Source organism: Saccoglossus kowalevskii, chromosome 13 (assembly GCF_978046115.1).
Source record: "Saccoglossus kowalevskii chromosome 13, keSacKowa6.1, whole genome shotgun sequence".
In the NCBI taxonomy this organism is placed as follows: domain Eukaryota; kingdom Metazoa; phylum Hemichordata; class Enteropneusta; family Harrimaniidae; genus Saccoglossus; species Saccoglossus kowalevskii.
In genome coordinates, this window is record NC_140653.1 from 18,478,979 (window position 1) to 18,491,420 (window position 12,442).

General features: G+C 35.5%; 2 protein-coding genes across 2 annotated transcripts in view; one reads left to right on the forward strand and one right to left on the reverse strand.

The window, feature by feature from the left end:
- Positions 1-2,089: 2,089 nt before the first annotated feature.
- LOC100377156 (telomere repeats-binding bouquet formation protein 2-like) lies at positions 2,090-12,162 on the reverse strand. Its single transcript, XM_002730692.4, has 6 exons — positions 11,793-12,162; positions 6,580-6,661; positions 5,847-5,986; positions 5,191-5,302; positions 4,562-4,614; positions 2,090-3,033 (listed from the first exon to the last, which is right to left on the reverse strand). The coding sequence occupies exons 1-6, from the start codon at positions 11,863-11,865 to the stop codon at positions 2,939-2,941; spliced, it is 555 nt and encodes a 184-aa protein (XP_002730738.2). The 5' UTR covers positions 11,866-12,162; the 3' UTR covers positions 2,090-2,938.
- The window catches only part of LOC100378002 (tetratricopeptide repeat protein 37-like), a 55,027-nt gene continuing 54,740 nt past the window's right edge, over positions 12,156-12,442 (forward strand). Inside the window, exon 1 of the mRNA XM_085507009.1 lies at positions 12,156-12,248. The gene's annotated coding sequence lies outside the window, so the exon portion shown is untranslated. The remainder of the gene's footprint in view (positions 12,249-12,442) is intronic.

The following is a 12,442-nucleotide window of genomic DNA, read 5'->3' on the forward strand; positions in this document are numbered from 1 at the left end:
AACAAAAATTTACATTTAGCATGCATAAGATACCACATTTTCAAAAATCAAAATGGCTGCCAGTCGGCCATCTTCGATTCAATTGTGAAACAAATTGTTGTGGACAAGTAATCTAAAATGTATAATGTACGGTATGTACCAAATTTAAACAAGAACTGACAAAGCATGCATAAGAAAAGTCAGCCATCTTGGATTGAATCAGTAAACCACTGCTGCATGTGCATATATCCCAGATAAAGTGCTATAGGCATATGCAAAGACGGAGGGAGACCGAATTACAAGTCCCTATTTTGAACAAAGGTGCCGTTAGCGAGAGTTGTCAAATTTCCTACTAAGAGCAACAACATAGAACTCAAAACCCCTAATGTGAGTCTAGTGTTTTTTTGCACACATGCACATCAATCTAAGATATAATTGAGCAGTACCGGTAGTGGGGGTGAAAATAAATGTATAATTTGCAATCCTTCTTTGTATTCAGTAACATTTGACAAGTTGGTGTGGAATTTTTTTTAAAACATTTTATTTATCAAAAAACAAACAAAACAGAGCAGAATTTTCGCAATGAATAAAATAGCTATATATATTTAATGAACATTAACAGTCAGAAAAAGTTTCAAAACATGAATAAAGATATTCTCATGGCAGTGAAGTTAACACCGATTGTCGCTCTGTGTCATGTTCAACATGGGTCCCATGCAACGGATTGCTTACTTGATATTCCAACACATTTTATGTGATGATGGTTTACTTATAAAAAGACAAATGCACTTTGAATTACTGATATTGTAGGTTATTTTCTTTTCTTGATTTTAGGTTTAGTTTGAAACCTATACCTCACAGATTTTTTAATTATATTTTGCCATTTCAGGTACCAGTTAAATGAGCCACATGGTAGAATGGGGATTATTTGTTTTCTGTTTGTTTATTCAAACCTATGTTTAATGTAAAAATTTGAGTAAAAAAATAAATTACTCAATGCTATTAGCAATGCACATTTCACAAGAAATCTGAACAAAACTTACACAAGGTACCTACATTAAAGAATTAAAGATATTATCACAAAATGAACAAATGTGAGAGAGAACCATCCAAGGTACCTATATGTTCAATATTAAAGAAATCAGACCTGCAGTTTTCAACAAGTCGTAAAATTACAAAATTATTTATCAAAATTAGAAAATTAAAGATATTATCACAAATGAACAAATCAAAGAGAGATCTACCAAGGTATATATATATATACAAAGTAGAAAAGCGTTAAGGCTTGCAGTTTTCAAGAAAAAGTTAGTGCTGACGGCAGATGCCAATGAACAATCAGTCATATTGATTAGCTCAACAAGTTGAGAGTGGATGAAGACATCAGAAATGACTCATCATGTTATATAGGGGTCACACCACTAATTGAATTTCCATAGACGACAATGTTAACATATGACGAGATTGCTATATGGAAATGATGAAGAAAGTTGAAAACATGGTTCAAAAATGGGAAATAAACATGCCAATAAACAACCATATGAAAAAAACTAACATGTTGGCCAGCTCAAACTCTTGCAAATCTCAGGTAAACAAGACACACCTACTGTATTTGGATTGCACCAAGAGAAATCACTGGGAAAACACCAAGATTAGAACATCCAAATACACACAGAATAAACCCACAGGTACACAGTCGCTAAGTAGTAAACAGAAGACCACATGTTGGTCTCGCGTTTTACCCAGGTGATTACGCTCTCAAACAGGGAGCACCTGAGAAAAGAAATATTTACGAGCAGCCATTGGTTGATTAGTGGCATGAGAAATAAGAAGGTTTAATAAAGTTCTTGTTGATCTTATATATGATGGAATATCATTAGACGAGTAATTTCCCATGCAAAAAAAATCCCCAAAATTTAAACCCTCAGTTATTTATCAAAATTTACCACTTCGTGGCACCCTATACCCAGACAATTAGTTGTAGAAATTGGCAACATACACACTCAGCATAACACAAAATTAGATGGTAGGCAATGAATATAAGCCTGATTATTAGATGCAGTACTGTAAAGTATAACGTTCTCATTCACCACAAACAAGTACAACCCAATGGTTGGCATAATTAGTAATTTAATTAATTAATTTATAGAAATAATACATAAAATTATGACAATTAAAGGTAGTTTATCACTATACCGGTAATTATATAACTATAAAAAAAAAAACAATTCTACTGAATCAAAAGTCTCAATTCATCAGCTCATTATTTCTCCAATTACTTAAAAACAAAAAAACAATTCCACGGTATCTGCATTTAGGCCGGAGACGCGTGACTGACAATCTTGGATATACCAAAACACAACAGTTGGTTTGATTTACCATGGCCACACATGGAATTTGCTCAACATAATACGCTTAATCAAATCTTATGTGAAAAAGATGGGATTAATTGGCTAACTATTCACAAAAATTCTGAGAAAAGAGCAATACCCTAATTGTGAAATTGAATGAGTTGTAATACTTGGCTAATATACTGACAGTATGCAAATCTCTTGACAGTGACAAGATACACAACACAATTTTGAGAATTTATTTGGGAGTTTGACCTCATTAAACTTTGAATAGGGTACATTAAAAATGACCACACTACAAATTGTTAAGATTGTCTACCATAATGTGAAAATAAGACAAAAAACCCATAAAATGGGGTTAAGCATTTTTCTCAGAATTCCTAGAGCCATTGAAATTAGTGGCGACATGAATAATTCATTGTTGAATGAATGACATTTTTGAACCAGTTTAATAAAAACATTTATATTTACAGAACACAGCCCAACCTAAATCAAATTAATATATTATAATATTAGGGCAAAAAATATACCGAATTACAAATTTTCAAAGTCTTTAACCAAGATATAAGAGATTGACAGAAATAGGTTGTGATGAACAGCTTCACAGCACATCATCGAACATGCCTCACAGTAAAACCATGCTGACCGGGAATAAAATCTACAAGTTCTCCAGTCACTGCTGGTAAGTCATCTATATGAGGAAAATCTAGGAATAAGCAAAACATACAAATCAGGATATAATTAAAATATGATTTAAGACAAGGAGCATTATTAATAGACTACATGTACATTTCTGGAGTGTCAGATATTACACTACCAAACACATCATTTTCTGTTCAATGCAAGATCTTGTATTATCGGTATGTGTGATTTGACAAAGGAGAAAGTAATTTAAGAGTATTTTCACGCTTGATGATTTTGAAAAAGTAAGGGCATCTCAATAGAATTTTCCTCTCACAATGATTGACATTTCGACATAGAGCTATAAAAAAAGCAATAATTATGCAAGATCTTGCAGTGAACAGAAAATCTGAACCACAATTGAACCAAAGCTTTTCATTTTCAACATTTTTCATTGTAGCAAACCAAACATTTTCCTGCCATGCAAAGTGATGTGATAGATATTTTGAGAACGATTTTTAGTGATTATTGTAAGCTGACTCAAACAAAACGGCTCAAACAATAATAGCATATGATACTGAAATCTGCAAGTCATCTATTGTAACTAACTTTTATTTAAATTACATCGACGAGCAATAATTACAAAAAAATAAAAACAAAATGCTCTGTTTCTGCATGATGTATAGATTTAAAGCTTGTTTTAAGTTATTCATGCATTATATGGGAGTATGTATGTCATGACGCTATAAAACACAACTAGTCTCCATGCTTGTGTGGAAAACCATTCTTATGCAAGAAAAACATTCTTTGATTGAACATTTCTATGGCATTGTGGTATTGGTACATTGCTCTAAACTGTAGTAGTCATATGATAAATGCATAATAATTGATGACTATGTCTTTATTTTTTGGCCAGTATGTTATGTTGTACCTCAAATATTTTGTTTACAACTTTCTAACATGGCTTGATCGTTCCCACCAGACTGCATGATGCCCATGATAAATCAATAATAACAATAATTGATATTTGAAACACTAATACTAGAAATAAAATAGTATCAACGAAGAGATCAATACTGAAATAAAAATATTATCGACAAAAGTTGCCCCGGATACACTTGATTACAGCTTAGCTGGAAACCCATTATAAAGTGACAATATCCCATTTAAAGGTTTGACATCACTTGCATCACATGACCTCAAAAAACCTGTATACAATATAGGTCGCTTGAGATTCTAAAGAAAAGTCCATTCAACTAATTATATCCTTATTCCATTCTAGGGTCAGGCAGCTTCTTGTTATATTCGGAGACTCACTTTATATAATAGCCTTAGTGCTTCAATTTCAACTTGTCAAGATCTCCTTTGCCCAGAAAGATCAGTGTTGCCACTGACAGTAGTTTCTTAGGGTGGCCCATGTCCAATCAATTTTAATTTTGTTGTTTTTTAGTTGCCATAGTGTTAGATGTAATTTCATATGCAGTCTTTTCCTACTTTTATTAAGCCTTTCAGTTAATTTGTTGTTTTCTTAATAAATGTTTACAATACAAAGCCCACATTGAAATGTTTACCAATGGTTATTATAATCTTGGAAGAAATATGACTACCCTTACTCTGTTTAGTAGCATTGCGACTTTCAAGGCACTTTACACATTCACTTGAATGCCTGTAAAAAAACAAAGATGGCGATACAGTAATCTAATGTAATGATACTGATTTAGCCATTGCTTACTGTGGTAGCTATGTTGCAATTCTTCCATGCAGTCGTGAATGGCTTACACAAAGGTGTGTTGGTTATTTTCATGAACAACTCACCATCAATGTCTGGTTACCAACTTTTGAAATTGGTAGCGCACTTAGACTTATAATAATAATAGTAAATCCTTTATATGTATCTGGTCAAGTCAATGTGAAGGTACATGAGGCTGACAGGATAGGGGTTAAAGTAGCCCTGTACATCATCTACATATCATCTGTGTTTATTACAATATTGTTTATGCAAAGTATGAACTAGTTGGTGAATAACTTTAATATGAATATTCATGACTAGATTGTTTGCTTTAGAAGGAAAAAAAACATTTGAGGCGCATAGTTTAAAATGATGCGTGCGGAAACGAGAAACAGATATTTTTTTTCTCAGCTTAATAACAATTTTTCTCTGATTTGTTCTTTATTGGCTAAACAAATTTCAAGTGTAACTTTTATTGAAACAGTAGGAACACAAATTCTTTTCATACTATACCTTTTGTGAGTGCTTGATCTATCTGGCTCATTGTCAGTTCCTTCTGTTTTGTTATCTTCTGTTGGAATATCTTGTTGCTTCTCCCACTCAAATCCACCTTGCATTCGAGTCACTGGGTGGGAATATGGATTATTTAGTAGGCAATGCAGAGAGGGATTATTTTTGTTCCTATACTGGTATGTGTTAACCAAACTCAAATTCATTGTTTGTGCAATAGTGAGATGACTTTTAGAAATAGAAATTCTATGGCTTATTTTAATAATAGCAGTAATAATAATAGCTGTAATAGCAGTAATTATTCGCTGTGTTTAATTTATGTCATTTTTTTAATATTTTTTGTTAACACTGTAATAGCATTAGATATTGATTGGATTTTAATTTTACTATTTTGCGAAGACGAGAATTTTGCTAAATCCGATCTAAGTGAACATGTTATACTAGAATAAAAATGGTAAACTGTTTATAGTTTAAAACCCAGTAAATTGACTCAGATTAGTGAAATAGAAAAGAAAAAATATTCTTTTACAGTACCAGTATATTAATTTTTCCTGATTTGACGAAGACGACATGATATTTGTAGCGCCATTGTAATTTCACTGCTGCAAAATCTTGAGCTCTTAGCTTATTTTACAGTATTTTTAATTAAGTAGGCTTACATTCATACATCTCAGCAGGTGGTAGAAAATATTTTCCAAGAACAACATCATTCAGAGACTTTTTTCTGCAGCAAGCATCTATATAACTGGCATGAAAAACTGCTATGGCATTATCTGAATAAAGAGTGGAGCTAAATATCCTGAAAAAAAAAAAAATAACAACTACTATTATCAACTCATTGAACCTTCGGTATTTTCCCCAGGCATTTTAATTTTTTTCACATCATTATTTTGAGGATTGCATCGTAAGTGGTGTGATATGTGATAAAGATCTCACGAAAATTGAAGAAAAGTAATTTGAATTGTGAGATGATCACAAAATATGTTACATGATCGATCACGGCAAGATATAACAAACTTTGAACATCGCAACTAGCTAGGTTTTTTATGTTTTGCGTACAACACTTTCAACAAAATGTTGCCAACAATACAACTCTACAGCAAGTGTTATATTAAACATTATTTCCGTATCGTAGGAAATTTCATTCTTATCTTCTTATCGGAGTTCGTTTTCACTTTGACTGTCAAACCAATATTCCTAGACTAGTTTTCATAAGGGATGCAGGGGTGGTAAAAATTGGGTGGGAACACTATTGGGAACATAACTGGATCTATCCCATATGCAAATATATGAGATTAGTTAAATCTTAGCCCGTACTTGGTGTAGTGTGAATACTACCATTGATAGTGTTATAGCAGTTTTCATGATCAGTGTCACCCAATGTAAACATACCATTGTGTATCTTCTGCCATGGAATCTTCACTAAATAGAAATTTAGCTGTGTTTCTATCGGCAAGAATCCCACCTTCTTGCACTAAAAAAAATCATGAAAAACGTACATTCTGATAACAGAAATATGAAAATGATCAAGCTGCAATTGTTATTTTTTAACTTAAAAAATAATTGCACTTACATTTCTTCAATGTTGCCTGCAACTAAAAGGCAAATTTGGCACTTCGAGAGTCACTGGTGATTAGAAGTTCAGCACTGTGACAGGATTGTGAGTCAAACCATGGAGGTAGAAAAGAGAAGGAGTGAGGACGCTATTGTTTCCGCTGGTTTCATGATGCTTTGGATTTGTTTACTCACATACACAATGTAATTAGTTCGCAAACATGCTGTACAATGTCACAGTTAATCAGCTTACGTGTTTCGGCTGTATTCGGAAGCTTCATGAAGATTCTCAACGCACTGCGCATGCCCAAACAGATAACAATAATACAGAATGCAGTGACGTACGCTGAGTGACTGATGTTTAACATAATTTATTTTTTTCAGTTCTACTCTCGTTTTCTTGTGTAAATAAGCGGCTATCATCATGTACATGTAGATAAAACGACTTCTAAACAAAAACAATAAGTGGCTTAACCAGAGCGAAGACAAAGGATGTTTATAAGATTAACATGGGCTTAAATAGCGTCCTCACTCCTCTTTTCTTCCATGGTCATGTGGACAAGGCGATCCAAGCACAGGCGCTCGTAACGTTTCATGGATAATAAAAAATGACCTAAAGTAGGGTCGTTAGTCAGTCGCCGGTACATTCGTCTGCCACTCATATAATAACATAACATGAGTGGTAGGCGAATGCACAGGCGACTGACTACTTTAGTATGGGGTGAGAATACCGCCAAAAATAGCTTGGTGTCATTATTTGAACATTGTTTAGTTGTTTGGTCTTTATTTGGAAACTTGTTTGGTTATTATTTGGTCATTATTCGGTTATTTGGTTTTTATTTAAACATTATTTTGCGCTTATTGTGTTATTACTGCAGCATCGTATTGCTATTGTTTCATTATTCCAACTTCATTTCTTAATTATTTCATTATTGTGTAATTGCTACGATTTTATTTTGTCATTGTTTCACAATGTTACAATTGTGTCGTTATTTAGACATTATCTTGACATTCAATTGTTATAAGATTCGGTTATTTTCACGTCCAAATGTCTTGATATTCGGTTCGCTTAACTTGCGATGACCTCGACATTCGGTTCGCTCTACTTGCGATTACCTCAACATTCGATTACCTGACCTACAGTAGCTGACCCCGCTATACATGTATTCAATCCATAGTCCCGGGCCGCCTCCGATAAAGCATTGCTCAAGATGGCAATGCGGCCTTTGTAAAAGTTAGCGGGAATTTCTAAATAATGGTCGTTTCGCCAACATCCAGGGAACTAACTGAGGTCGTCAGAGCCTGTTGGTTAGAGAATATTACTTCTCTAAATGCGATGACTGAAGTGAGGAGGAATTATTACACAGTTGATCGTGACACGGTCAATAACCGGCCTTTCAGCGGACTTGGTAGTGCCATCACGGTTCTTTTTTTTAGTAAAAGTTGAACCATGTATCATTCTGATTCTCATTCCCTGGCCTCTCTTATCTCATGTACTTATTGACAGACATATTCCTGTTATGGGCGTGATTTGTTTTACGTTCACTCCGTTATTGTCAAGATGCCGATATACTTGTACGGCTGATTTGTAGCGCGCCATTCATTTCATGACGCTACGAAATCGGATGTCTTCGTTGGTAACAACTGCATTGGCAATGAATTTGTGGGTTTCATTGCCAATATCAATCACGTCAGTGTCACGACAGTTTTTCGCCAGCCATGCCTCGCATCTGCAGTAATCATAATTATGCTGTCTTCGAGGTTTTCGTAAATGTCGACTTCCGCTCGCAAAGCAGTTTCAATTTTGTTTTGATTCGATTGCTGTGAATGTCTCCTCCGTCAAATTCCCCCATATATTACTGGCCAAAGTAGCTTATTCCGACGGATGACAAAACCCAATTCTGTAGTTGACTAGTAATTTGCTATTTAGTAGACGGGGAGCGAATTCCATCGAAACGTGTGCCCCGGTTGCAACGGGTTTTCATCAGTTGCGCCACGAACTAAATAAACTGGGTTGCAGTTGTAACTGTGAAATTGCGCTTGCTGCACAAGGTTCTCGATAGATGACACTGTGGTTATAAACATTTGCTGTTCAGTATCACCACACAATGTATTTACGTAATTTCCAGAAATATCAGTATGTGTGGGCGGGATTCATTCGTTTTTGGAGAGGCGACGCCCCCAACATTTTCTTCGTGGGGCGACCGCTGCCGCTGCCAATGTGTATTTATGCTATTGAAGAATAAATCGAGGTTGAGTTGTAATTTTCACGTGCCCGTTTCAGTTTCACTGCTAAGAAGATCGACCCCCACCCCTCACACACACATACGCGGGTCATAGATTCATATCGTTTAATTACATATTTTAATTATGTTCACACAGAAGTAATAAACTGTCACACATACTCGCCATGACTGACAAATTACGTTGTGTGGAGTATAAACAAGCAACAAATATTTCTGCGTGTTTTTTCTGTGTCCCTAAATCTTTTGAATGAAATAAAAAAAAACACTGATGCACGCATGTCAATGCGTCTATAGTAGTCTGAAATGTTATGACTTAAGGTTAGGAGTACTTTAGGGTCAACTACTAGTATCTTATTCCGGGATCGCAAAGGCTAATTCGTATACAGTAAAATACTATATTTTAGCTGGAAATAATTTTCGCTGTTATTTCCCCCAATCACTCACGCAAACGCACACACATATGCTATTTCCATATATTGAATACGTTGGCAACGGAAAGGACAAGTTAAATCATATTTGTATTTAACACAACTTGAAAGCAACAGTCTCACAATGAATATATGTCCATCAATTATCAAACTAAACATTCAATGAAGCGGACTGTGACGGTTGAAACGAAAAGACAAGGCTAAGACGAACACATGTGACAGTACGATTATTCTCGTCTACTACACGCCCGAAGACTACACGTTCAAGTATCCAACTTCCCAGCTTACAAAACATGATTAGTATCAGCAATAGTTTCTAGTACTGCCTGGATAATTGCGTATTATTAGTTGACATCAGACATAACCCTGTACAGGATCGTTTGAACAATGTCTCAAATTCCTGAAAGGATATATTCAAATAAGTTGGGATGAATATGAATTGAATATCCATAAGATCTTTTGAAAAATCAGCTAAACAGTTCACCACCACGATTATGGTGAATTGGCGAGTCTTCAACGAAAACGACTGGACGTCTCCGGTCATGAGCTGGCTGGTTCGAATTTATTTATCCACTTCTACAGTGATGAATATTGCGTTCGAGTTGAGTTACTAGTAATTACAAGCCTGATTTACATTTTTCTTGTTGTGTTTTTGTCAAGGTATTAAATATAAGTGCGTTGGGAAATGGCATAATTATATTGCCTGAGTGAAAGAGGCTGGTGAGACTGTGTCACAATGTGTAATATTTATTTCCAACGCGCGTGGTCGACGCCTCTGATTGGGTTTATTTTGTATTTGTATTTTCGAAATGTATCACTGGCTGCGTTTTTTTTGTTATGTCTCGCAACTGAACGTCCAAGCTGACCTTGTTTTGGCTGTAAGTATCCTATCCACTAAAAAAAAGTTCCCCTGTCCATTTTTTTAAGAAATCTGCCCTGCCCACTGGGGGGGGGGTACTGATATTTCCCGCCCCCTACAAAAAATAGATAAAATCCTTTGCCCTCAACAAAAATCCCTTGGACCAGCTTTTCCAATGAACAGCTCCATTGGCTGCACCTGATTGTAACACAGTCCTGCATGATTGTGATACATTAGTAATGCCGGCGCCAGTTCCAACAAGCTGCCTCGTCACCAGAAACGAATTGTTAATTTCACTTTTCACAGCTTAGACCACAGGGAACCCAGGAACTATAATAAACTGTACGCGATGCGGTGCCTTATGGGCGAGGGGAGGGGGCGTTATCGGCTGGTATCTAGGGTATTAGAAATAGACAAGGGATAAAGGCTCCAGCCAGCTCACATTTTTAAACTGGAAAAATAGGCGAAAAAGAATGAAAAATAAAATCTATAAAAATACCAGCTTGAAGAATATTAGTTGCTCTTTCAAATTTTGCGAGTTCACGACACGATAACGAGTCTTGTGAACGGTTCTTAGCACATTCTGGTCATCATATAATGATAAAGTCGGACCATCTCTCGCAAATTTCGCTAGGAGCGCGTCGTGTCAACAACAAGTTTTGCGGCATTTGATATTTCGTCACGACAGGCTCTGACGACCTCAGTCAGTTCCCTGGATGTTGATGAAACGGCCATCATTCAGAAATTCCCGCTAACTTTTACAAAGGCTACATTGCCATCATGAGCAATGCTTTATCGGAGGCGGCCCGGGACTATGGATTGAATATTACATGTATAGCGGGGTCAGCTAATGTAGGTCAGGTAATCGAATGTTGAGGTAATCGCAAGTCAAGCGAACCGAATGTTGAAGTAATCGCAAGTCAAGCGAACCGAATGTCAAGACATTTGGACGTGAAAATAACCGAATCTTATGACAATTGAATGTCAAGATAATGTCTAAATAACGACACAATTGTAATAGAATGAAACAATGACAAAATAATATTGTAATAATTACACAATAATGAAATAATGACAATACGATGCTGCAGTAATAACACAACAATGGAATAAGCGCAAAATAATGTTTAAATAAAGAATAAATAACCGAATAATGACCAAATAATAACCAAACGAGTTTCCAAATAAAGATCAAACAACTAAACAATGTTCAAATAATGACACGAAGCTAATTTTGGCGGTATTCTCACCCCATACTTTAGGTCTTTTTATTATCCAAGAAACGTTCGAGCGTCCGTGGATCCAAGTGCTGATATTGACCCACGAGACACAAATCATCATCCTGCGTTGACCTAGCCCTGAGTACAGTCCTGTAGGTTGGCCTTCTTCCGCTGATCATTCGGGGACCTACAGGACTGTACTCAGGGCTAGCGTTGACCCAGGCGCTAGTTGGCCGAAATTATCTATTAAACGAAAATATTATAGTGTTTATACAAATTTACTCTTATTTGTACTTACCCCAGGTTTCTTTTCTTCTCTTTTTGACACTGTTCGAAAACCATGCACTTTTTTCTTTAAATAAATCACCCATTTTTGCAAACGATTATAATAATTCTTATCAAAACATTACTTTCCATGCGTATTTTGTTTTGACCGCCGAAGAGTTTGTTGTGGCCACTTAAGTAACTTAATACGAACATACAATGTCGACAATTACCAAAATAACCAATGCCCACGGACACCAAAAACTGGATATTTATAATAAGAATTGTAAATCTTACAAGCTGATAGTGTTGTTACATTCAGTATTTTGGAAAACTGGTTCCTTCTCCGTCAATCATCTGTATCGGCGAAAAATAACCAAGCCTAGGTGGTCTAACTTGAGGGCGTACTTTAAAAATATAAGATTGGTTCAAAGTTCAAAAGGCAAACTTTCGTTTCGATCCTCCTGTTTGTTACTCCATGGATCCGTCGGTAAGAATCATTCAGTGGTGTAACTTATGTACAAATGTTAGTGAGTGGCTGTGTGATGAGTAAAGAAGAACATCGTCCAGGCATTTATTTTGTAATTTATTGTATAATGTTGTTTGATAAGTCTTTTTACCTCAATGGTTTGATTTAATCTACGAGTACCCAATTTTTGGGCAGGCGATTGTTGAGCAACAATT